This window comes from Psittacula echo (assembly GCF_963264785.1).
Source record: "Psittacula echo genome assembly, chromosome: 12".
Lineage (NCBI taxonomy): Eukaryota > Metazoa > Chordata > Aves > Psittaciformes > Psittacidae > Psittacula > Psittacula echo.
The window spans coordinates 6,654,884-6,682,791 of record NC_137747.1 but is presented as its reverse complement, the minus strand read 5'-3'; the positions used below and the strand labels follow the sequence as shown (position 1 = coordinate 6,682,791).

At 41.8% G+C, this 27,908-nt stretch overlaps 1 protein-coding gene across 11 annotated transcripts; it reads right to left on the bottom strand.

Moving 5' to 3' along the window:
* Positions 1-34: 34 nt before the first annotated feature.
* RBM39 (RNA binding motif protein 39) lies at positions 35-26,859 on the bottom strand. 11 transcript variants are annotated; one of them, XM_080628265.1, is made up of 18 exons: positions 26,720-26,798; positions 23,405-23,467; positions 23,110-23,182; positions 21,918-22,163; positions 21,490-21,539; positions 18,802-18,996; positions 15,147-15,197; positions 13,983-14,100; positions 13,215-13,367; positions 12,541-12,678; positions 10,965-11,030; positions 9,936-10,140; positions 9,666-9,743; positions 4,157-4,189; positions 3,321-3,396; positions 3,049-3,154; positions 1,129-1,207; positions 35-1,037 (listed from the first exon to the last, which is right to left on the bottom strand). In XM_080628265.1, the coding sequence occupies exons 8-18, from the start codon at positions 14,043-14,045 to the stop codon at positions 937-939; spliced, it is 1,098 nt and encodes a 365-aa protein (XP_080484391.1). In that variant the 5' UTR covers positions 14,046-14,100; positions 15,147-15,197; positions 18,802-18,996; positions 21,490-21,539; positions 21,918-22,163; positions 23,110-23,182; positions 23,405-23,467; positions 26,720-26,798; the 3' UTR covers positions 35-936. The 11 variants fall into 11 exon arrangements, 8 of the variants coding, with proteins under 8 accessions (XP_080484391.1, XP_080484386.1, XP_080484384.1 ...); XM_080628260.1 differs by having other exon boundaries at positions 21,918-22,064; XM_080628258.1 differs by lacking the exons at positions 21,918-22,163; positions 23,110-23,182 and adding an exon at positions 15,296-15,361 and having other exon boundaries at positions 15,147-15,200; positions 26,720-26,859.
* Between the last annotated feature and the right edge of the window lie 1,049 nt (positions 26,860-27,908).

Sequence of the window (27,908 nt, the reverse complement as noted above, 5' to 3'; positions counted from 1 at the left end):
TTCCAGTCCAGTGGAGAAATAAAGCTTCGTGAAGGCCTTTTTAAGAGAATTTTATTTGAGTGGTTCTTACAAAGATTGTTGCAATATGAAAGTCTTTGTCTGATAGAAATATCAAGCTGTCTTGTCAAACACACTGAAGTAACCCAAAAATATATTTCAGAGCTCACAGAGCTTAAAAAGAGCAAAGATTATATGCAACCAGAACAAAACACGTTTCTGTATTTCCTACCCATTTTCAAACCTGGCTGAAATCCTTCAGCTGTGCCCCATGGCAGACACAAGAGACTTATCTGGAAATGCAGAGATCGTTTTGTTTGGAAACTTAGACACACCTCACACAGTATTTACAAAGAAACTTTTACAGATACATTAATCAAAAGTTACCATCAAGAAATAAACCCCTTCAATCCTTCTATTCTTACCAATTATTCAGCACAAAGCAAGCTGAGTGGCTGCCTAGAGTCAGCTTTCAGTAGCCTGTTGAATCTTCCATTTATACAAAACACTAAATATGTCCCTTCAGAACATCTACCTCTGATATTAACCCTTAGCAGATCACCTACATTTAGTGAAGTGTAAATGTAATTGCTGCATTAAAAGAAAGGCTTTGTGAAACATTAAAAATGTCATTATGTCCCATCTGCCTTTTACAGAGAACTTGTTTTCTATGAGCTACTTCTCAGTTCCTACAGATCACCTTAGTCAATGTACAAGAATTACAAGGCAGAACAAGAAGTCAACAGCTTTGTATACAGTGGAAATGCTAGTTAGGGAGAATGAACACACTGCATTTCTGCTTACTTCATTTTATTTTTAAAGGTAGCAGGAAGTGTACACAAAATGACATTAAATCCTTTCCTTTAGTTTTATCTAAATAAAAGATAACTCAATCTTCCTCCAAAAAATAACTATGTACAAAACTGACTAAATCCATCTTCATCGTCGAACAGGAACCAGTAGCTGGGTTGCAGTCATAGAGTCTGGGAAAAGGCTATGGTACGTTGGAAGAGGTACATATGCTGCTGTGATCATTTTACCTGATCAGAAGATGAAACAACAGACATCAGTATCTGGTCATTTCTGTAATTAACTACATTAACTAAAGGTTTCTGTGTGGAAGCCACTCACCTGCAAACCACCTCCCGTGCAACGCATTTACAGCTGCAATGGCAGCAGTGATGGAAGGACATTTGACATACACATTGCCCTGTAATACAGAAGGGGCAGAGCTGTGAGAAGCCTGAGGAGGGTCCAGCATCACCTGTGCTGAAGAGGCTGTGGCAGAGGCAAAACCATTGCTCTACTCTTACCGTGACCACCCCGTAACTCAGAATGACATGAGAAAACAGTTTTTTACCAGTACGTGCTACCACACTGTTACCTTGGCATGAAGCTTCTCTGAGTAGCAGTTTGCAAAGCAGAACTTGCAAAGCGTGCCTGATCCACAATGAGCGAGCAGAACTTGCTCAGAACAACCCTCCACAAAGAGCAGCCAATGGCTGGGGCAAAACAAAAGCAGGAGGAGTTTGGCTACCTGTGCTGCAGGCCAGGCCCCCAGCTGGGCAAATCACCAGCCTGAACTGGATAGGCGAGTTCGCAGCCTGGTTTTTAAAGGGCTTAAGCACTCCCCGGGCTGGAAGGATGTCTGGTGCTTCGAGGAAGACTGGTACTGAGGAAGACTGGTACTGTACTACTGCTACATTAACTTGAACAAGGACTGGGACAAAGGGGGAAAATCCCCTCAGAGCAGGGCAAGAGCAGCCTAGGACAGTATCTAACATGAGCGACAGAGGTCTTCCATCTGAACCTAAGGCACCAAACCAGCCTAATCCAGTGCACTGCAACATTCCCATTCAATACCTTCAAGACACAGCCACCCACAGTAACGTGTATGCATTATTCTGGCTGCCTGCTCTCTTCAGAGAGACTACTATCAGTAATTCTTGAAGAGATCAGACTCTAACTGAAACAGATTTTACAGGAAAAGAATATTATAGAATCATAGAATAGTTAGGGTTGGAAAGGACCTTAGGATCATTCAGTTCCAACCCCCCTGCCATGGGCAGGGACACCTCACACTAAACCATGTCACCCAAGGCTCTGTCCAACCTGGCCTTGAACACTGCCAGGGATGGAGCATTCACAACTTCCCTGGGCAACTCATTCCAGTGCCTCACCACCCTTACGGTTATTAAGAAACAGGCTCCAGCTTTTCCTTTAGCAGCCTCTGCCAGCAAGGACTAACTCTTCCCACGGTGATCTAACTCATTCCTTCTAGGGGGAAACTCGAGATCAGGGGCTGATGGTTGCGGCATTAAGCAATTAACACAGAGTTATTTTCTCAGCCTCCCCATACGCAGGCATTGGAGCTGCTGAAACCTTGACACGAGATACTGCAACATAAAGCTTTAGCTTTCCCTAACACACCACACTCTTTTCACCCACAACAAACCCCATCTTCACAGCTAAATGCTGACAGACCCTAGCCTGGCAAGTCTGGGAAAGAGCCCCAAAGAGATGGGAAATAGGAACACTTAAAAGGTAATGGAATCAGAATCTAAGCCTGGCAAACAGAACAGCACAGGGGAAACTCATGTTCAAATACAGGATTTTTAAGTATCAGTGGGTATTTTATATCGGGGTCACCACCGTGCTACTGTGACAAAGTGGCCTGCATTAACCAACAGCTACCTCATGATATAGTAGCTGTAGTTTTTTCTTTTAAATCCACTTTGTAACGTGAACCAGATTTGCAGCTCCATGTGCTCAGAACCTATGTGAGGTTATGTTGAGGGCTGCTGCTTTTTTGGGCTTGGGGGGATAGTGTTTTTGGGGGGTTGCGTTTGGGTTTTTTTGCTGCTGGGCTCCCCCCTACCTAAAGGCACTTTGCTTTCTCTGACACAATACACCACATCTGCCTCCCACCAGCACAACAGTGCCACACATCAGTGATCCTCACGATCAGGAAATGCAAGGAAAGACTGGATGTGGTTTCATGTACCACACAGCAGCTCATCTCCAGTCTAGTAAGGCAGGAGCCAGGCATACCTGAGCTGAATTTTTGTCTACATAGATGTGGATAACTCCTCCGTGTTTGTTACATTCCTCAATCACATCATCTTTAATTTCTGTATCCCAGCCAGCTTCTTCTTCACTGTAGGGGGTGAAGGAAAAACAGGTCAGAGATGGGATTGTCATCACTCAGACAAAATTCAACCCAAAACTCATCAAAAACCCCTCTGCCATATTCCAGTTCCTTACTCAGATGTTAAAGTCATCAACAAATGGCAAACAGAAACACACCACGATAAATCACTTACGTTTGAGGATTAAACATGTTGGAAAGCTGGAAGCACTGTGTTGCAACGGGTTGTACTGAAGCAGCTGCAGCCAGAACTGTTGTAATGGAAGAAAACGGTAAGAGATCTAAACCTGCTCTGCATGGCTCCAATATAAATGAGTATATTCTATCTATGCTTTAAAAATCACAACATTCAACAGTAAGTTATAAAAGAAAATTGAAGGCAGAAAAGCCAACCTTGTAGCTAGACCTTTATCTATGACAGGCTATTTTAAACTGATCAATACAGAAAACAGCACAGATGAAGTACAGCTGAAGCCAAGAAGTGAAGAGCTAACCCTGTACATGGATCTTGGCAGATTTTCAATGTAAATATGTAAATGCATCTTCAATGCATCTAAAACTTCTGCCCAAGTTGTGTGCCAGCAGCATCTCCTCATGGAAGCCAAGCAGCAGCTCAGGATGGAGTAGCACCACTCCACATGGCTTCACAGGAAGGAACAGACATTTCTGTACATCCTCCAAATGTATTTTAAGCATGCTGAATTATCCTTCAAAAAGAAGTATATCCCTACTTTTGCCCCCTTGGAAACAACCCCACACCCAAACCTACACGTTTTTAAGGACTAAGGTATGGCTGGGGAGCATTACCAACACTCAGGACATGCTGTGAAGAAAGAGTGAAGTATTTAACATACATTCTGGTTTTTACAGTCCATAATCAGGCTGATTTCCTGCAGACACTAATACAATACAATTTCTCAGGCTGTTGCCAAACTCTGTACCAGAAGCATTTCACTTATAAACATCTATAACAAAACTCACTGGGGACAAGTCGTATCAAACACTGCTTACCTTCATTCTGCTGAGATAGTCTCGTCTGCAAATCTAAAGAAAGAATAAACAGTTTGTTAGCGTGTGTGCCTTTGCTGGGTCATCACCTGCCAGCCAGGCTTTTAGCTGTATTCTTGTGGTTAAGAGCTTGTTCAGGCACCACAACCCACTCTCACTGCTCCTCTCTAGCTGTGAGGGGTTTCACTAATTTCAGCTACTCAACTGGAATATTCTGTACTCAACAGAAACTCCATAACCAGAGGCAAGCATATTTCAAAGAGAATGAATACCTTAAAAGACATGACCATGTCCCTTAATTCGACATGTAATTTCCTCATTGCTTTTGCTGTGCTTGATCTTATATCTATAAGATGTATTTTGTTCCATGAGAAAATAATTACAGCAATTCTTACAGGCATTGGGAGTTTGGCATCTTCACTAACAGAAAGCATTTAAGCACAGGACTGTCCCAACACACGACACTCTGAAAGCAGACAGCAATTTCAAGTAGAACAAGAAGGTATTGAACCTGTTACCTGTCCATATAAATGTCGTAATGACACAAGTTACTTTGGGTTTTTTGCAATTCAAAACATTTTCAAGTGTTCAGAACATTTAATTTGCCCCCAATCCCCCCACTAATGTCTTGTTTAATAACTTAACATGGAGCTGTCCCAGTCTGAAGTAATGGGAACAGACAAATGCAGACTTTCTAACCATTTCCAAAGTTATGACTCTAATGCTTGCTATCTTTAAACCAATAGAAAACTTCAGAATGCAGGAAGCATCAGCATAAGCCTTTTCACTTCCAATTCAATTCACACAAATTTTAACTTAGTTAGAAGACTAAAGTTAACCATCATCTTTCATTCACTTGTTTAGAAAGCAGTGAAGTGACAGACCCAAGTAAGCTTCCCAGCTTACCTGGAAAGACCCAAAGGTGTCAGGCATCCTTTGGGATATTTTCCCTAATAAACCCTTCTCCACAACACTGGGGAGGCAATCGGAATGAGTATTTTTTTCTCTAAGTATTAGGCAGCAAGAGCTCTGCCTCACTGAGGAAGTCTTCCTCATATTCCTTCCCAAGTGACTTCCACAGAACTCCACATACTGGGAACTATACTGAAAACAAGAGCGGGAAGGAGTAAGCTCGGAAGGCTGAACTGTAATAGGAATTGGCTATGTTTAGCATGTTTTCCACAGGGATCTGAACATAAAGAAATCCTCAGCTCCACAGAGTGATAAATACTGGGGAAGACTGTCTTCGCCTGCATTCTCTGCACAAACAGCATGGATTTGGCCCGGTCTGTAACTGATTTCACCTAGTTAATCACTATCCAAACTTATCTGTAAATAAATGTGCTTTAAAAACATTAACAAACCCCCAAATCTCCTACATCCCTCAGGTTAGAGGAGGACAGAGACATCCCGCTCTGCAATTCTGACACAACTGCACAGGTACACCCTGTACAACTGAACTCACCAGTGTCAGTGAGCCCCAAAGGGGGCAAATCTACACAGATCACCAGTGCAAGCTCTGTTTACAGCCTAGAGTTACATCTGTTCTAAACACATCTGCTATCAGTGCGTTGTAGGAACAGGTCTGACAGGTTCATTATCTACCACCTCTGAAACAAATCCTATTCTTCAAGTAACTGAATTTTCCTGTTGCTCAAGATTGAAGAATGGTCCTCTTCACTCACTTCTAAATTCATCTGGAATTTAGACTCATTGTCACCCTTCATTGTCACATCTCTTAGTCTTCCCCACATGCAGCTTTAAATCGTATGTAGAAACTCCAATACACCTGTCAAGTTAAGGTCAAAGTACCTTCTTCAGTATGTTCTGTACATATAATCTGTCCAGCATGATTGAGAAGTACATGCTTAGCACAGAGAAAGCGGAAGTATCTATGAAAGCATTTTGTGTCTTAAACCAAAAGGAAGCTGCATCTTTATTCAAAACACAACTAGCTTTTAATAAACTGCAGCCTGCCAAGCATTACTCAAAGTGATTACTTACAACAGAACAGCAGAGCAGAGAGAGGTTGCGGATGATAACATCTATCTGTCCCTCTACCGCAGGCACCATCTTATCTTTTGCATGAACTGACAGTTCCTTACCAAAAGTAAGGGATGTTTTGTGCCACGAAGCATGAGAAGCATGTCCTATAGCCTCATAGTTATTTTAAGTTCCAGATTTTCAGACAGTTTACTAAAGAGCAGGAAGTACAAGCTGCAGCTTCAATTCCTTTCCCTGCTGGAATTTTCTCCATTGGAATAACATCCAAGTTCTCAGGTCTCCTGTAAAACTAGTTCTTTAGTTTGGTTCAACCCTTCTTGAACATGGGTGACCAGAACTGTTCATCAATGTGGACTTTACATCTCAGCTGCTCAAGTATGCTGCCTTTAGGAACATAGCTGCCCTTTCAAAAATGCAGCACACTGACAGTTCATATTCACTCACTGATGAACTGGAGTATTTAGATCTATTTTCCTCTTCCTTGGCTGTTTTTCACTGCTAAGTCCCAGGCTATACACTTAGAATGTTTCAATCCTGAAAGGTGAACAATGTACAACAGCCCAAGAATGCCTTATCAACAGCCCATCTGTACTAACCTCACTCATACTCGTGTTGACTATTGTTATTTATGTAAATATTAAAACAAGATCAGCCCAACACCTGAATTTTGGCTTCAACAACAGCCTTGGACCTTCCAAAAATGACAGTTTCTCTTTCTTTATACATCTTGGATTTCTTGTACTACCCACTTGTATAGTTTGATGATTTCCGAATGACACAAGTCGAAAGTTCAGAGAGAAGAGCTCTACTACTGCTCCTCATGTAAGAAACTCAGTTTTATCAAAGACTGAGTCTCTAAATGCAGTTTCTCTGGAAGTATGCTGTATTTAGTAATATTCTCCACTTCACCCATCTTTAGTATGGCTTTTTAAGGAGAGAAGCAAAGTCAGAGTAACAGGACTGGAAACTGGCCAAGCTGTGGTGTTCTTCCTTCTTTTAAGTGTAGGTAATTTAGATATTACAGCTATATACTGTATCACAGACTTAAAATATTTACTGACAAAACCAGATATCAAATCCCATATTTCATGTACCTATTCCCTCACTAACTTTATGGGAGTTTTCTTACTACATTGAGATCTTACTTTCAGCTTTACTCCTAACCCTGTGAATAGGGTTTTTTTCCATGTTCCTAGCTAACCATCCTCAAATTCCAAACTTTAATGACCAGTGTCCCCACTACAAACTGAGGCAGTGAAACTCTTTTGGAACACCCTGGAAGTATTTTTTCATTCAACCTCAGCCCTGCTTCCTTTTTGTTCTCTTCAGGAGTTGGCAAATCTTCATCTATGCTTTCAAGTCTTTTACAAGGCCTAAATCTAATGAGGTAATTCTCAATTTTACTACTTCCCAAACTAAAAATACAGGTTTATTATCAGTCCTTTTTCCTCTTCTTCATAGGCTCTGAGCTTATTCCTTATATCTTTGGAGGCAGTTAATCACCCAGTGCGGTGTGGAGCCCATTTCTAACAGGACTGTTTCTTCTTTCTGTGGAATACAGATCCAATATAGCATTAGCAATTTGGAACTGAAGAAACCTTTTACATCCTCACTGTTCAAACACCCAAGCTGCTCAGACCAGATGACTCTATGGCCTCATTTCTTCAACCACCACTTTAGAAATCAGAAGCCTTACAGACCTGCTTATCCTTCCATTTAAACTTGAGCAACTCATGATCCCTCAAGTCAATGGTCATTTCTATTCTCATCCGTAACATCTTCATTACTTACCAAATTGAGTTTAAAATAGCATCCCCTCTTCATGAGTCAGTGAGTGTTTGATGAAGAAATTTGTCGGATATCACATCCAGGAATATCTGGGCCCCACCATTATTACTAGCAATTCTTCTCCAATCTGTATCAGGGAAGTTAAAGTCTCCCACAATGACATAATTCCTGGTAGTAATTTTCTCTAATAAGAGTAAAGAGATCTTTAATCCATAACCAAATCTCACTTTGGGGATAGCTCATGACTCTATGGTAGTAAAAAGCTTTTTTTCCAAAGTTACTTAGGTTGCACATGTCTGCATTACTCCTTTTGTACAATATAAGTAGAACAAACACCACTATTCCTACCACTTTCATTTCTAGTTTCTGAACATGCACATTCCTCAAAACCCTGTATTTGGCCTTACCACTTATTCTTCCAGAGCCATTTTGTCTCGCACTGATTCCATGCTATCCTAACAGTTCAGCTGTGTCACACATTTTCAGCCATGTTACTGATTTGGGGGTTTGGACTTCTTTGTTTCTAATACAGGGGTGGGAAAAGCATTGGTGTTTTGATTTCTTATTGACTATACCTGTTCCTAAGCAAGCCTGTCACACCACTCTGTCACCTACATTACAGGCAACTTATCTCTAGTGTTGTTTGTCTTTCCTTCTCCTGGACTGGATATACTTTTTCCTTGCCCCTGTGTCTTTTCCACCTTTTTCTTCTCAAATAGAAAAAACCCTATTCCTCAACCCACACTTCTTTTCTACTTGCCAGATCCTATTCCTTCCATGGGTCTATCTATAGAGAGACCCTATTATATTCTTCTAGCAACTGTCTACAGTTTCATGTGCATGCTCTTCTCCAAACTGCACCTGAATAACTTCGGTAACGTGATTCAGGTGTATTTTAATCCTGAATCACTTCTGTTACAAACTTTTCTGTAAGACAAACAGAACAATGCCCCCTGCTCTTTGTTGATTTCCTAACACTTCTCTCACCTTCCAGCATTTAGTTATTTGTGACATTCACGTCTTTTTCACAGCTACGACAGTTTCATGCCCTTTTTTCTTGTATTAATAAAAAGTAAGAAGAAATTCCACTCTGTAATTCCTCAATTCCTGGGTTATTCATTGCTCTAGTTCTGAAGCCCTCTTGAACAGTCTGCTGTTCAGGCCAGCTATGACCTAGGAGCAGCAATCCTGTATCTTCAACCTCATCCCCTCTCACAACAAAATAAAGTCTCAGTAACACTTTCAACATACCCACTTGCAGAACACACAAACTATAGCCAATTCCAAACAACATACAAATTCCTTTATATACAGTGTCCTTCCTCACCAGGACACACACTGCATAAACCTAACACTACAGCTCTGTTTTTTCAGAGGGGTCAATGTCTTTCCAGTTATGAGCCTGCCATTTTTAACAGTCAACATCTGCACTGCAGTAGAATTAGTAGGGAATAGTAAAGATAAAGAGATGAAGGCTGGGAATGGATTAAATGAACTAAAACAGATTTGCAAAAAATAATGCGAAGCAAATCACACCCAAAGCTGTCATAGACTGTCAACTGTTTATGAGTTCATGGAGTTGCACTGTTTTACAGCTTGTAAAACATGCAGTAATACCTATGCTCCCATTTTAAAAGATCACCAAATGTAGAGAAGTGCCTCTTGTATCAAAACTATAAAGCATAAAGTATTTCTGAAGAATAAATAGGTAATTTCTTACCTGCCACAGCTCCAAATGCCAGAGACCCACTCATCTGCAGTGCCTGCTGTGCAGCTGGGGGAATCTGCAAACCAGTACCTACAGCAGAAGATGAATGTACTTTATAGCAAGCAGTTTTCACTCAGGGATGCAGTACCACAAATTCCACTGTTGTCAAAAGCTTAAAAATACCATTTCATATATTTAGCATAAAATACTGTGGGGTGTGCCAATTTCAACCCTGCGAGCTTCTGTATTTCCCCCCCATTTCCTGTTAATCATCACACACACCTTCTGCAAGTCTTGCCATCAACTGAAGGCGACCAGTTGTTCCCAGGTCAATTCCAGTCCGTTCCAACTCATCACTGTCCAAAAATGAACTGGCACTGGAAGCATCAGTGCGCTCAGTTACATGTCCAACTTTCATTGGCCTACCAGCCAGCTCAAATCCATTGAGTTGTTCCAAGGCCTTTTTGGCACACTCAGAGTCTGAGAACTGTAGATTGGAAAAATATGCATTCAATAATACAGCCTATAGGATTCAGCAACAATTCTACCATATGTAATACCCAGCTACATAAACATGAGAAACACCAAGTTTAAGGTAACAATAGTTAGACACTAACTTAAGTGTGCTTCATGTTTTCCATTTAAACCAAATGCATACAGGTTTGGGTATTTACTTTCACAAATTTAGGTAAGAATGTATTATTGTTGAAGCTGGAGCATCCAGATACTGCAATCAACACAAGTCTCTTTTAACACTTTCCAAGAATGAGTCACCTTCTTTGTAACCTCTAACTGCCATGCATTTACTGGCTATTCCTATCAGGTGTTCTCCTTGATGCTGTGTATCACCTCACTAAATATACAAATATTTTGTCAGTACTAAACCATCAAATATGGGCTACATAGTGCCTTTGGTTTCTCTCCACGTGCCAGAGGTCCCATGACAAACTGTCATGTCAGTCAATAAACTCAAGTTCATAGAATTATCTATCTGAGGGTAAAGAGGAAAGCTGTTTTCAACTGGAAGTTGAAAATGCCAGTTTTTGTTTACTAGTATCTTTACCTGCATATGACAGCACTGCTTTATCAGGCACTGACACAAAGTACACTATTCCATCCTAAACATGTGCATTGCTCAACCACAACACCCACAGAGAACTGTCAGAAACAAAGAAAAAGGCCACTGGTGCATCTCCTGCAACATGACAATTCTAAGTAGAGACTTAACAGAGACTGCTGAGTAAGCTATACTACTATATGGGAAGGTTACATTAAGATATTGCCTAAGTAGTCTGACAATTCCAGTCATACCGTAATAAATCCATATCCTTTTGAGCGTCCAGTTTCACTGTCCATCATCAGCTGAATGCTTTCAATCTAAAAGTAAAAAGAAAGCTATTCATTATCATGCATTTTGGAATAAACTACGAAATATCAAACCAAAACCTGAATACAGCCCTGCCAAATACACGTACATGAAAGTGAAACCACTTTTAACCAGTTCCTCATTCCTTCCTCAATGAGTGTACAGGCAGCTGGTTATGGACTTTGACACTAAACCAGCAGGGTGATGTGCAATTTGTCCTTTAAGATCATCTACAGGCAGAGGCTTGGCCCTTATGCAACATTCTAGCAGACAATGAGCAAACAGGCATCATCAAATCATATCCAGAACATTATAGTCATGGCATCTCAGAGGCTGAGGAACTCCATTTCACAAGGTAAGAAAAGCAGTTTGCATGAGTTTGACCAGGAACTTTTAGAAAAAGGAGATATTTTAAATAATTATTGCATATGGGAACTTTTACATTACAGATCTCAATTTAAAGCACATTACTAAGTCTTCTAAGAGCCCAGTGCTGGGAAGAGACAGCAACACAAAACTAAGAAGAGTAAGAGTTAGATTGGAGTACATGGAATCAGTAGAAGGAAAAACCTTCACACCTCTGTAGGTCAGCTTCCTAAACTACATTAATCCCACTGCCAGACCTTGACAGGAAACAAAACAAGGACAGGTGGATTCGTATTTAATAAACTGCTGCAATTTTCCAGGCTTCTGCACAAGAGAATTAAAGAGATACACATCTGAACCTGAATAAAGCATCTGAAAAGTGCTGTCACAGTATGTATGAGGCAAGGTTAAGATCCAAAGATAGCACGAAAGGAACATCAACGGACTTGATGCACCCTTATTTTTTTCTTCCATCAAGCAGCATGTTAAGTATATTACTTTTTCCCTAACTAGCAATGACATACTCATGATACCTTAGTTAACACAATAGGGTTACATTTATTATGACTTCACCGGAAACTTCATATTCAACCTACTCTCTATACGAAAACATATTAAAACGCTGCAAACTGGGGCCTAATGATCAGGAGTGAAAAGGGGCCAGTGTCAAGCTTTACAGGACGCATTGCCAGAGTGTGTTAGTAACATGAGCAAAAATCCTCAGAAACAGATGAAAAGACTACATTCACAGTGAACAGAGCTCAGATCCCATCCTGTGCTTTGTGCTTTAAGCTGTGACATGGGGCCCCCATTCACAATCATGTCAGGGGAAGGTATTTACAAGCAGCAGAAGCCAGATATGATGTAGGAATTGGTTTTTTGTAAGGTTTTTTGTTTTGTAATTTTAGGTGCTCGTTGTATTCTCAGCTTTCCTTCACAAAACCTGCCACTCAAAAAAATCAGTGGAGCACATTACACATCAAGATTCTCTTCTCCAATACTATGTATTTAAAGCTCTGTGGATGTACAGGAACAGAAAAGCAGGAAAAAGCAGAAGTGTTTTGCAGGTGTGAAGCTGAATTATTTCCAGAAGCTGCAAGTACTCTAAAACTAATGTGGAGTTTTAAGATGAACTACTAAAAAATGAAAATGTACCCTGCCAAACGGCTCAAAAATTCCTCGCAGCATATCTTCGGTTATGTTGAAGTGTAATGATCCCACATAGAGCCTCATAGGACCAGCACTGCCCTTCTGCAGATTATTTGCCATTGCTGCTGCTCTGTTTTTCTCCGCCTAAGGAAGAAAGAAAAACCTCCTGTAAGACTTTAATAACACCCCTTAACATAAGCAGTACACACCTAGCAGATACACTTAAACATACAAGCTGGTTTATAATCTGCACATTCTCAATTAGACTTTAAAACTTACAAAATCCAAGCCTATGACCAAGCATAGAGACACAGCTTCCAAACACCTTCAAACTAAACAACTTCACACAGAATTCTGGCGTCTATCTGGTAAATTAACAACTTTGTTTTTACATATGCTGGAAAGCATACAAATATACACTACAATACTGTAACACTATTACAGTTTCATTACTACAGTTTTCTTCTGTATTTTCAAAATGCATTTATATCACTTTGAATTGCTGTAATTTGCCTGTCAACTATGGGAAACAAAGGTCCATTTATCATTAGCTTAAATAATCTTTTCTGGTACTTTTCCAAACACTTAACAGTAACCAAGTTTTCCAACAGTAAAATCTTCCTACAAGACAAATGCAGCACTGCTCAACAAGAATAAAGTTGAGGTTCACAACTCCTTACCTGTGATGCTTGTACTATGATTGGTACACCCAAGACTCTCTGTCCAGTTAGTCCTATTGCCAGTGGCACTGAACTAACATCAACAAATTCAACATAAGCAATTCCCTTTGAACGCCTGGAATTCCGATCAGAAATCATTCGCACATCACGAACCTGAAATGCAAGAACAAAAATCCTGTTAAAGGAAACTACCTAATGCCTTAAAAAAACCCTAACACAGTCCATTTTTTCCAGTAAGGAATTAAAACCCAATTATTTGCCAAGCCCAGGGTTTTGTAATTAGGCTGCAAATCTAGAGTAGCATAAAGCTATCTTCACACAGAGGCAAGCTAGCATTAAAAGCTGCTATTCCAAGACAAATGTAGTATGCTACAGGAAAAAGGACAGTAGAATACTTGCAGCACTATAACACAAAGCCAGAACCTTACAGCTGATGGAACAAATGAAGATTTTCAAAAATAAAAGTTCGATTTTTAAATGACAGTATAAGTGGCAGAACTATCTGCCAAAGAATGAAACAGCTGGGAAATGAAGCCGTTTGAATCAGAACTGCATTGCCATGGTTTACATCACTTGCTGAGCAATGAACTCCTGTTAATTATATTTTCATGTTCAGAGCCTTTAAGAATTAGTTGGTCATCACTGATTCCCCCTTTAACCTGTACAGGAAGCTCCAGAAAGCCACTTGCTTTAAATTCTGTAGAGTATTAATCCTGTACTAGGACACCTTTTGGAGGTATTCAGAATCATTATAACCTCCATAATTACCTTTCCTACTGTAGAGAAAAATTCTTCCAGGTCTCTTGGTCGAATTCTTGCAGCCAGCTGCATGCAGAATACTGTTCGAGCATCCCTCTCCTCAGGGGTAAGATTATCAATAGGTTCTCTGGAAAGAGAAAGGTTCAGTTAAGAAGTAATATGAATTAAGATAACTCATCTCCGGACTATGTATGAAACTTTAAATAACCAGTACTTTAGAGTCTGGTGGGGAAAAAAGTTCCTGCCATTTTATAAAAGGGCAGAGTCAAGAACTGAAGGGAATGCCTGGTATTACTGTAATATTTACTTCATTAACACAACTAAGCATGTTTCAACTGTTACCATTAAATATGACTGGAGAATTACATATTAGAGTACAGAAGCTTCAACTAAATAGAAGTGCTATTTTGCTACTATCCAGAAGAGGCAGCAGCACTAAGGAGCTTGCAGTCAAAAAGATGAGGTGAAAGGATGGGAAAACAAAGGAAGTGTTGGAGCCTGCATTGACTTTCCAGTCATGCAGTAGGTACTTATATTTTTTTAATGAATATTAAGAAGCTGACAATACACAAGAAAAGTTTAAATTATTGCAGAAAGAATTTGTTAATCATTAAAAAGAAACAAAGCAAGATTGGTTAATTTTAACTGCATTAGTTTAAGAGAATAATCTCATTAGCAGCAATCTAAATCCATTCCCTTAAATAAGAAGCCTAAGAATAGATAAGCACCTCCTGGATTTCAAAGATACTTGGCTGCTCTACAAATAACATCACTACATACTGGATAGGGAAGAGAAGCATTTGTGCAGTACTTTTCCATTCTGTACTTAAAATTATAAAGTATGATTTAGCAGAAAAGTTAATTTAAAACACAATTAAGACAAAAAAGCTTGAGAATACAGAAACACAAAAAGGAAACCAAGGTATGTGTTGCAAAGTAGTGTTATTCATATAAGTGTGCACTGTTACTGGGGGGGAAAACAGCTTGACATGGGGAGAAAACAACATCTTTTCAATGCTCTCCTCTCAGGGGCTATCTGAATGAATTCCAGCATTACTTGTGAGTATAAGCTGGAGAGCAAGTAGACATGCATTATTTCACCATTACTTTTCCAACTTCAATTAAAAAAACGAAACAAACCAAACCCCATCACAAACGTGTAAAAATTCCTACCTAACAGGGCTCTTGTCTTTCCTGAAGGGACTTTTGCTTCTGGAGCGCCTTCTGCTATGAGGAGAGATCAATAAGATTATTAGAAAACCTTCAAATACATCAGTCTGATTTTAAGCAAATGCAATAAGGAGCAGAGAAAACTTAGCAACCTTAATTTGATGCTGTGAGGCAGACCAATCTTCCCTCTGATGGCACTGTTGAATTTTGGACCAGAACTACGGTAAAAGCAAAGACAGATGTTACTTACTAGAGCACCCCGTTCACCATCTCCTGTCTGTGCCCCCATTCCACTGGAGGTGCTCACCCACCCTCACACCTGAACTTGTGAACATTTTCCATTAGCAGCACCCATCGTATGCATAAGCTACGTGCAGCACTCCAAACTGTAAGGCACAGACTATCCTCCCTGCTCAGTTTCAACTGTCACAAAACCCCAGCATAGGCAGGACGCCAAGGAAGAACCAAATCATGGGTCAGTCATACATGGCACATTTGCACGTGTAAAATATTCTGAGCTACAGTCACTGCTGTTACCTTTCTGACATAGTTTTTCGTCCACATTCATTTTCTACCTACTGTGAATGCAAAGCAGTACCTTGAAGGCCTGGAACTCTTCCTCAAGAGTCTGGAGATGAGTTTGTGGTGATGACAGGACTATTTGCTTGGATGTAACATTTCAAAACAGAAAGTTTCATAAAATTTAAGGTGCAAGGGGAAAGCAAAGTCGCTCCCTGCAGACGTCCGCAAGGGACACATTCACTATTGTTCTCTCAGCTGGACCCACATGGTATGAGTATGTAAATACAGCTTCCTTCAAGTAAAGTTCTTACTAGGACATCAAAACAAAGAACCAGCGAAGCCAGCAGTTAACTTTATATAGACATGTCACCCCGAAGGAATCCAATCTCCTGGCTGAAGCTAATTTTAGTTCTCCAGGCATCACAGAAGGTGACAGAACACATGGCAATCCACCCACTGCTTCCACGATAAGGACAGTCCTCTTGCTAGTTATTGTGGCACAGGGTAACAGTCCGTGACATGAATAGAAAGATTCAGCCTATCTCATTCTCCCTGAACTTGATCTCCTTGTAGATACAAGCAAAAGAACACCACCTGTTAATGTTCCTCTTGTATATCCACTGAACAGCAGAGGCACTGCTCACAGACTGAATGCTAGGGGCTTAGTCTTTCCATCTGCAGACTTGATTCTTTCTGCTGTGGCTATAAATTGATATGAAAGCACCCTGAAAGACACAGCAGCTGAAAACATCAACTAGACTTTCACTAAATCCATTTAAGCCAATCAATTTGTCTGATAAACATCATCTCGCTACTCAGCGAAGCAGGAATGCTTATAGTTAAACTCAGCATTCACAACAAGGAGGGGGATGATAATTTTTAAACATGTCATGACATAGGTAGAAGTAGTGGGCCAAAATCTAAAACCATTCTGGCCAGGTTAAAGCAGGGGAACTACCGTCCTGTGTAACACTGTAAAAACAATAAAGAAAAAAAGACCATTTAGAAACTACTTATTAACAGAAAATAACTAGTTATTAAGAGAAAAGACAACACAAAACCAGGCACATGTTAAGATGAGATCACTACTCATCAACACCAGACATTTTGCCTAGGATAAATTACTTCATTTCCTACTCCAGTTCAGACAAATGAAAGCCAAGTGTGTCCATTCAGGTTCTGCAATGTCCACCACACATCCTGCCAAGGTTGCAGCTGGAAACCCTGGTACTAATTCTACAGGTTGGCTTCTTAGCAGAGACATGATTACTGTCCATCTTCACACCTCCTGACGTAAAACATGGGTGTTCTCCGTTGCAATTCAAATGCAGCAACACAAACCAATGACTATCCATATTTTGTTCACTATCTCCCAATACCAGAGAAATTGCCCAGAACAGCTACAGACAAGTATAACAATGAAAAAGATCCCTCACAACCATTTGTCTTCCTGGCACAATGTATCTTGAGTCATTAAAACAGGCACGAGGTTTTGTAGTCATGGCCATCCTTTCAAACTCTTCTTGAGGAAACTGGCTTGGAAGACTGAACACTCAAATCTCCAAGTTTCTCCAGACGAAGAAAGCCATTTGAGACAGCCAGGAGAATGCAGCAACTCCCAACCAAACAATAAGATGAAGGACATCTTCTCCACACAACCCCACACTGGAGGTGACAAGACTGGCAGGCTCCATCTTGATCAAGTGCTCAAGACAGTCTGGAGCCACAACAGTAGCACTGGCAGAACCCAACCACTACTGCAATCTTATGGGTGCCAAAAAGCTGCAGATAACACTCCAACTGTGCACAGCTGAAATCTTCAGAGCTGAAGCCTGGAGCAGCTTTACAGAGGCTGATGGGCCTGTTCCTCAAGACAAGGCAAAGCTGGGCTGATATAATCTATGATCCCAAGTACACAGGATGGATGGAAGCACAGGATGCCACTGCATCTCAGAGCCAGTAGCTGCACTAGGTTTTCACTATTTTGAGCAACCTCATCTAGTAGAAGGTGTCCCTACCCACAGCAGGCAGGCTGGAACTATAGGAACTTTAAGGTCCCTTCCAACCAAAACCATTCGTGATTATGAAACTGCCAACATCCAGCTGACTTAGTGCAAAATGAGACCTCATTTTTTTATTTGCATTTCAAAAAGGAATGTGTTTCCCTGAGTTGGAATCCAGCCATCTAGAAAAACATTCATGTGCAGAAACCTGTACAAGCCTGCAGCTTCTCAGAAGGTAAAGTGTCTTCTCTATCATCCTGAGAGTTTTCTCCATCGTGGATGACATTACATGCCACAATTAAAAATATACATCCTTTTCAAACACTGCTTCTGACATGATTCTGAGATTTGACAACAGTTGGGATGAGATCCAGACAAAAGCAGACACAAAGAGCAGCCTCGAGTGATCAGTGAAAGCCAAATACACAGCCCAATTCTCACCGGTGATGGGGATGCAGAGGGGAGGACAGGAATACAGAAGAGCAGAAAAACAGAATAAATACCAACGAAAAGATGGGTTTGGAGAAATGACTTGCAACTATCACAAACTACATATAGCAGAAGTGCTAGCAAGCCAAGTATCTGAGAGGAACTGAAGAATTCTTCTAAACAAGTTTGAGAGAAAGCAGGGCAAGTATGTGATGTATGGGCATTGGTAAAACAAGATGCTTCCAGTCTGGATGCATGAACACGGAACTGTTTATGCAGTAAATGTTTAAGAGCAGCAACCCAGTAAAAACCTTTGTAATACAAGTGACAGGTTTTATGAGCCAGGCTGTTATTCATTTCTGACAGTTAAACCATCAGGTCCATACACTGAAGATAGGGAGGACATGTAGAAAACTTGCTTGTTATTTTAATTCTGTGATGAACCTTGCTTACCAGAGAGCTGTACACATACCTTCACTTGCTTTTGCATCTCTGAGTTCAGGTAGGAATGCAAACTAGCAGGAGGGACTGGATATGTTACTGCCCTCCTCCTCTTGACTCCATATTTATTGACACTCTCCAGCCCTTACCTCTCACCTTTTCCAAGATGATTAGCGACCAACATAGAAAGCAGAGAGTGAAACTTAAAGCTTCCACATCATACACTGAAGCAGTACACATGCAACTCCACATCAGTAACCTACTAGGGACTTCTATAGCGGCCTCTGAATCTGCGATCTCTACTCCTGGAACGGCTGCGTCTGCGTTCTTTGCTTCTGCTCCGTTTTCTTTCCCGGCTTCTGCTCTTTTTCCTTTCCCGATCTCGGCTCCGTTTCCGTTCCTTGCTTCTGCTCCTCTTCCTGTCATGGCTTCGACTTCGGCTCTTGCTCTTTTTTCTCCTGAGAAAGAAAAACACACCTTTGGTTACACACATGGCTCAGTGCTGCCACTCATCTCACATGCCACAGTTCCTCTAATCTGATGTCACAGACACTGACAGTTAAACCCTTCTACTTGTTGGTATTTATACAAGTCTTTTCTGGTAGTTAAGCATGTCTCAAGCTCTCAAATTTATCATGAACAACAACATAAAGTGCTCCAAAGCACTTTCTTATTTAAAATTATATAATCACTGAAGAATGTTTCCAGGAAAAGTAAAAAGACTTTCCTGTACATAATAAATGCATGTGTCTTTCAAACATACTTTCAATACATCATCAAGATGCTAAGAATAAATTTTATTTTTAGAGCAAAATAAACCAAGACATAATAAAAGTAGAAAGGAAGAGACAACTCTGAGGGAAAGAAGGGTTTTCTCTTGATACTCCCTGCCATCAGTCTTCACATATTGCCTAAGAGTTTTGCTTCCCACTTGCTACTCCCACTCACAAGCCACTCCCTCTTCCAAGTCTGCAGCTCTTACAGGTTGAAGGAAACTGCAGATCTTCATCACTGTAACCATTCAGCTGGAAACTTTAAACTTTTTCTATCTCTATGTCAATTATACCTCACATCTGAAGACCACAGAGCCACTGTCTCACTGCTTCTGGGTTATTTGCAGGTTTTTTTCCTTTCCATCTCAGTCTCAGACCACAAAACCTTATGTCTCTTAGTTTTTAAAACATGTATCTGTGTATGCATACATAAAACACATGTTAAACAGATGCTCAAGCCAATTACTTCAAGTAATTTAACTCAAACTACATTTGGGGAATAACCAATTTTGCTGCTAAACTTTTGAAATTCACGACATCCTTCACTACTGAATTTTTCCTCTCCTTTTGGGCCTTCAGGTTGCACGCAGCATCATCTGCCAAAGTGGTCACTCATGCACTTGACTTCTTATATCATACCCCCCTTTTTCACAAAGTTCATCCCTGGTACTCTCTATGGCCATGGGCAGACTTCCAGTCAAGTTAACTCAAAAACTGAAATGGGGAAGATGCCACAGAAGCAACATTTCTGAACAGACACGAGAGTACAATTAGAAAACCAGAAAAGGAAGTGAAACTCCACACAATGACACTGCAAGACAGCAGCAAAACACTCGATTTTCTTGTCTTCTACAACAACTTTCTTTCCTAAACTTAGTTTACTGTTTTTCTGAATTGTAGATACAAACTCTGAACATACAGGTTCACCATGAAAACGGAACCATGCACAGAAAGATAGCAAATGCCATTGTGCTCTGGTCTCAGAGAGGCTGCAGCAACTAAGGAAACGAACTGAAATATATTCCAGTATTCTCCTAATTCTACCACAAATCAACGTCAGAACCATTTCTAAGATTTAAACCCCAGTGCTTTTTTTTCAAATCCCAGTTTCTATTTTGAGACATGGCAGCCAAACAAAAGCAGGGTATTACATGCCGTGTATGTATTTTAAAGCAACAAAAATGCAGAACTTAAAAATATTGGGAGCAGCTGCTTTTGATAGGGCTTTAATAGTCAGCATGAGAATGACATTCACAGTATTGTTCAAACACACATGTAAGATATAATCAATTTTAGATTATTAGATTCCAACCTAAGTCTGTTGGAATTGGACTGCTCATTTCTCTGGGAAGAAATGTTCTTTGGATCCCCATCATGTATCTCTGATTTCAGAAGATGACAACAGCACACGTTGACATCTCAAGTGAGGTGTGTATTACAGACACATACTGGTTACTGTTTAGTCAACTATCAAATTGACAATTATTCGCCCTACGTCAACTATCTCATCATCAAATGATGCTTGTAAGGTAGAGAATTTATTTCACAGACTTAAACCCCTTCTATTTATTTGGAGTCTTTGACTCTTATGCAAAGCATTTTCCTTCAAAGACTTTATTCCACATAGGCTGGGTCAGCAGCAGTGTTCTGACCCTGGAATTATGCTTCCTGAAGAAGCTGGGCTTGGACTCTGCTTCTTTGACAATATTACAGTATAATTTCATAGTGTTTAGATTGCAAACAAAAAAACTTGCAAATTTTTGTATGGGGTGAGAATAGAGGGAAGGGATCCAACACCCCAAAACTTCTCAAGGTGCCAGTTATCTTTAAAGGCTTTGAACTGTTCCAAAGCACATAAAATTCTACACCAAATTCATTTTTAAAATGCAAAATCCATTGCATTGCTAATGCAACAAATAAGAAATTAAATATGCTGAATGTACCAAGTCTGATTTTTAAAAGATGCCAACATCACGTTTCCACAATTTTGATGACACCAGTGACAAGGGAGTAACTACATTTGTAAACAAAAAGAACATTTCCTAATTGCTGTAGTTGCAGCACTTGCAAATACCAAGCTTTTCCATTTTATACCCCTAAACAATACTGACATGCATTTGCAAGGTTACAAAAATCAGCAGCCTCCCCCGAAATGCAGAGAACTGAGAAAACACTCACTTCTTGCTGCGTTCTTCATGGCCATTGGCACTGCTCAATTTGTTCTCATCCTAAGCAGGGTTGATAGAAGAACATCATGAGGACGAAGCGGAAACATTTCAAGTGGTCAAAGGGTAATGGGAATAGGAATAAGAAAATACAAAACAAAAATTATAATACTAAATTATTTGTTTGCAGTTTAATGTGGAAAGATTTAGAAAATTTAGATAAGCATGTTTAACCACTTTGCTGCTTATATTTAAGTCATACAATTACAAAATACAAGACTTACATCATTTAAAAGTGTGTACTAAATTGTAGGTACTTCCTTACATGGTTTAGAGAGCAAGTTATCCTGTTGAATTCAGCACTCAAGTGGTTAACTGTTATTTCTATAACATGTAAGAGGAAGTTTCAGGTTTGTGTTTGTGTGCCCCTCTGATAAGTACCAAGGCTATATGTCTGCCTAAGCCCCGGTGGCTACGCTAGCAGCAGCCACTATGGATTTCCTGTGACCGATGCCATTCCCGAGATCTTCGCTCATTTTCGTTGAAGGGTTGTAAGAGCTTGATGTCACCTCTGTCACACATCTCGCCCTGAAGCAAACAGGGATTCACACTGCTTTAGTAACGTCGACTCCCAAGAAAGTCATCAATAATCCACCAGTCCAGCCTAAACATTCCCTATTTCCATACCTGTTTACATGGAAAATATCCATGTTAAACCAGGACACAAGAATTTTAAACATAACAAAATTTACAATTTTCTCTTCAAGATTTTAACGTAACTGCTAAGTATCACATAAAATAATTATACCACTTAAAACTTACAAATGCTCATCCAAAACTCATCACATGGTTGTAATAAACACTGCAGAATAGACTAACAAGAACTGCTATAGAATTTATATACTTGCTTTACAGTTTAATCACATCACTTACATCAAAAGAACAATTCCTAAGCGACTTAAACTGAATATACATGTTTTGTGACACCAGTACTAAAGCATGCATAATGTTAACACTTCACCACCATTTGGTGGAAAACAACAAAAGACAGTATTCATTTGCTGCTGGTCTATGGGAAAGACATCGCTACGCTCATTGAGAAAAATTTTGCATTAAAAAAATGGACATTTCCTAATTCAACAACTTGGACAGAGAAATACAAGAGCTCATTTTAGAATGACACCGCAGACTGTGATACTGTCTTTTACTTGCTAAGAACATTCTATTCAGGGATCCAAGAATTTCTGTCAATTCGTTCACTCAGCAATGGATTTTCATCTGCCCTGTTAAAAGATTAACCACCACCAGCCTTCTGCATTAAAAGCAAGTCTCACTCTTCTTGCACCGAGCAGACTGTTCAAATATTTACTTGCCATGGGACTGGTGAAAAGGTTATTCTTGGAACCCTGCTGTTTTCCCAAACCACTGCATTCACCTTGTTGCTATACCAAACTGGACCTGGCAATTTTAGGAGAGGTTTTTGTTTTCTTGGTTTTGGTTGTGGGGGTTTTGTTTGGTTTGTTTGCGGGTAGTTTTGGTTTGTTTTTTTTTGTTTGGTTGTTGCTTTTGGTTCTTTTTTTGTTTGTTTAAACCTAAGGGACCACGGTACAGCGATACGTCACTCAATTACTACCTTATGATTGACAGTTCACACTGGAATCAAAGGTGAATTCATGGGAGTAGAGGTGAGATATCGTTAGGCAAGTCTACAAAGAGAGATAGATGGGCATTTATTCATCACGCTGAAGTGAAACTACTGCACAATATAATTACATTAACAGTATATATTTACTTGTAAGTTACATGTAATGCATCTCCAATAAGATAAATCATGAGGGCTCCAGGGATGTTAGTTTACAGTTCAGCAGTAGTTTCATGAATAATGCTAAATTAAGGTAAACAGGACCTCACTGGCAGATTTTTCTCACCTTCTTGTAAGGAGCTTCAAGCATTGCTTCAATATCAATATCATCAGCCATTTTTCACGATACCTGAAAGAAGCAGCAAAATCCACCTGAGAACAAAAACATCCTCATGCTTTATATACCAAAGGCTTTTCCTTAAAAGGCCATCAATGCATTGGCTCAAATTCACAAAGCAGTGTCTCAGAAGACATTTCCAACAAGAACTGAAATGAAGCTTTGCCCACTGGGATGAGAAAGAACGTGACACAAAGCAATTACAGCTGCAGACAACAAAATGCTACCGAACACAACTAGCCAGTGGAAACCCCAGAGGTGTTCCACCTATTTCCTTCAAAACAAAGAGCAGAGATGATTTATGATATAGAAACACAGGTGTGGTGGCCATCTTGAGAACTACCAGAGCTTGACCAAAGGACTCGCGCAACATGTAAAGAACACAGTACAAACATTCAGGCAAACCTGTTCACAGCTTCCCAGCATTTGTTACCACATTTACTGAGCTGAAAACTTGTCAATACTAATGTCCTTTAAGAAATTTGGCCTCCTGCATAATGAGGGCCACAAGAGACACAGTTATGGTTCAAGCATTAAGAGCCAGTGAAGCATACACGAGATCCATCCAGCTTCGAACCTCAGATGCCAGACAGAAAGAAATCCACCAAGCCACGTAACACCAATCACCACACATGTGTTTGGGTTGGCTGGTTATTTTAAATGGTTCCCCTTATTTTTCAACTTCAACCCCCCAATGTAATTATACATTTATTACACTCTGAATCCCTTTGACGTACTATTTTCTTTTCTGTTGCAGGTCTGCTATTAAGAACCTCTCAAGACTCTCTACACAGAAGTACAGAGACTCAACTTCCTCAAATCTCTTAATACAACAGTGTCTTTTATGCTTTCTTAGGTTCAGAAACAGCCAGCCCTCCAGATTCAAGTCAGATAGCCCAAGAGGGAAGATTTTCCTGCATGTGTGCCATAAAATGGACTTTTAAACATACAAGTTATTTCTTACACCTTTGTTACAGGTATTGCTGTAGGAACTGCGCTGAAATGTTGCCACATCCAGAGACTTGACCAGCAGAATGAAATCACTCCAACACTTCAAGAGCCTTTAAACTGTTCACTCATAATGGAGATTATCATACCAGAGCTGTACCATGTGTAAGAATTGAATCACTCTCCCACCCACATCTGACCACTGCTCATTAATAAAATGAAAAGTAAAACATAATCCTTTAGCAGTATCGGAGTACTCTAAGTTCACACTCAGTTACTTCACCGAGGCATGGTAACCTCAGTTTCAAGATATTACCTCTTGGGCTATAGTACTCTCACTTGCAAACACGATCATCTTTAGTTTAATGGCTCAATTTTACCTCTTTGGCTTTTCAACCTATCTACATACATATCATTTATGCACACGGTTTAATTCACCGCTGATCTGTCAGTATTTGGTATGAACAAGTACCTCAGTATGATTAAGGATATCAAAGCCCCAAGCCTATCCCACGACTCTACAACAAAACTCCCACCTGCAATGATATGTCCATATGTGTCATTTAGCCAACATATCAGCCAACCTGTGGTGGGATCCTTCATTCCACTGAGGGATGGCAGGGGCCAGAATAGGGACCACCAAGTCAGAAGTGGCACAGAAAATTGAGCAGGGAGCAGCTATTACTGCAGTCACCCGACTACTGAGAGTAAATAACTGTCATCCGGTGGCTTCAAAACAAAGGTTCTTATTCACACAGCATTTAGCCATGAAATTCACTGTTACAGAGCACTGGGGATGCTAACAAAGGGAAAACAAAAACAAAACCCACGAAAGTTGACAGAAAAAGCTTTTCATTAAACAACGACATGCCTTGTGACTCTGAACCACAACTGTGTGGCTGACAGCACACAGAGAAAAGTATCGCTGTCCCACTGCCTGCTGCTTCTATTCTTTCATAGGCATTTACTGACGGCCACCATCACAGACCAGATCCTGAGTTACACAGACCTTTGGTCTCACCTCGGGCAATCCGTGCTCTTTGTACTCTGTACGTAACACATTCATTGGTATGATACTGTTTCTATCAGAATACCTTCTGTTCATATAACACAGTTCTACCATTAACATTAATTCACGTAATGCACATAATGATACTACATATAAAGTTGTTATTCTTTAAAAAATAATCAAGAGTCCTTATTCATTTCAAATTAATAGAAAATCATAACAGATTCTCAAGTATCCCTCATTAAGCACTGAAGAAGCACAAAGCAATTTATAAAAACCTTTTAGCTTGCTCTAAAAATTCTGCATATGCCTGACATCTGTCACAATAAAAACCAACAAAAAAAACACTCCCACAAAAAACCCAAAGCAAATAAACAAAAACACAAGGAAAACCCCAAAACGTCAAAACAAACAAGGGATTAACTACACTTGAGATTTTGTGAGTCTACAGAAAACCTAAAGGGGCACGAAATTTACTGCTACTGGCCTAGCCAGTATTTTGACGGCAGATTCCATCTTTTTTCTGTGTTCTATTACATAAAAGGATTTCCTCTCCTCGCCATTATTTGCTTTAGGAATTCCAAGAGATGACAATTCCATTCTCGCTTTGCAAGGAGCCTCTTGGAAAAGCATCAGGAGAGTTTAAGGAGAAGGCCGACGCTTCGGGGGGGGAACCTATGCCCGGATAGCTCCCATCCGCATGCTCCCTCCGTGCGATCGCAACGAACGGCGTCGGGTCGCCGACCAGAGCTCCGCGGTGACCCAACCCGCCCCGTTCCGCCAGGGCTCCGGCCTGCTCCGAGCGCCGCGCCTCGTCCCCTGTGCGCCCACAGATCACCAAGAGCCAACGCGCCGGCCCGCCCCATCAGATCAGATCCCGGGTCCGCTCCCCGCTCGGGCCCTGCCAGATCCGAACACAGGGCCAAAGCCCCGCGAAGGCCAGGGCTGGTCACTCTGCACAGCGCCATCGTGGGGGAGCTCGGGGAGGGACAACGGCGCGACGGGGACGGCCGGGCCCGCCCGCTACGTGGCCATAGGAACCACAGAACCCCGCACGGCCAGGCCGCGGTCTCAGGCAAGCCGCCGAGTGCCCCTGGCGCAAAAAAGCGCAGGGTGAGCACCGGCGGGCAGGCCAGAGGCGGTCCCTGGAGGCAGTGGACAGAGGGGCCAGACCGAAGGAAAGCGGCCATGGCTGAGGGAGGGGCACAGCCCTCCCGGGCCGCCCGCAAGCCAAGGCCTCAGCGCGCCGCGGAGCAGTTCGCGGTTCTACCAAGCGGCTGGGTGAGCGCTCCCCGCCCGGTAGCTACCTGCGCCGCGGGCGGGTGCTGTCCTGGTTCGGATGCCCGAGGTACGGCGGCAGCAGCGGCGACTCCCGGTTGCGGCGCCGGCTGCGCTAGCGGTGGGGGATGGGCCCGAGGGCTCAGGAGCCCTCTCCAGGCGTCTGAATGTGAGATGGACGGCGCCGCTCGGCCAGCCCGAGAGCGGCAGACGGCGAGGGGCAGCGCGACCGTGACGAGCGGTCCCCGGACCCGGGCTGGGCCCCGGCTGTGGCACCGGCGACTGCTCCCCGAAATGGCGCCCGCCGCCACTCGCTGCTCGCAGCTCGGCGTTCGGCACGGGGCCGCCCAGCGTCCGGCGCAGGGGCTCTCGCGAGACGCACGGCCAGACAACGTACGCACGCAAGCCCGCCCGCACCCGCCGACTCTCGCGAGACATCGCGCCCGGAAGCGGAGGATTGAATGGTCGCGATATTTGGGGGGGGGGGGGGGGGCCGTCACGGGCTTCAACATTCTCGCGAGAGCTCGGCGGGCCCGCTTCAGGCGGAAAGGTCGGTCACCAGGGGTAAGGTTTGACATCGGCTTCACACCCGTGTGGGGCCGCCCGTTCCAACGGCCGTTTCTGTGCCCGAATCCCCAGTCCCCGCCCAGCCTTCCGTCTCTGGCGGTCTGCAGGGGCCCTGGGGTTGGCTGTTGTGTGCCCCAGCCGCTGTCCTGCCCAGGGGTCTCATCCAGGCTGGGTGTATTTGATCCGTTAAGTGTCACTTCATTCCTTTCCTGAGCACCGTGTCACCATGAGTGGTTTATGGTCAGCTTCAAAAGCCATGTTGGCTCTTTCGAAGTTTATTGCACTGTACACACAGTCTATTCGGTGTAGGCAGGCCAGTTGACATCTGTGTCCAGGTTTCTACCCATGTTGTTATATCAAATGCTTGCTGTACAAGAAAACTAATGCCTTGAGGTCCTGGTCGACCCTCACACTAATATCTCCAGTATAAGTACATCCTCTCGGTGGAATCGCATTGAGGATGGGATTTGAGTTTTGGAGTTTGGCAGGTGAAAAGAACTGACTGATTGTGACGAACACACACACTGTGTCAGTCATGTCCAGGTCTAGAACTCCCTGAGCTGCTGATGCCAGAGCCTGAGCAAGGGAGGACGTGCCCTGTGTGCTCACCCTGGTGAAATACTTTTGTCTTGGGCCAAATGGATGATGGTC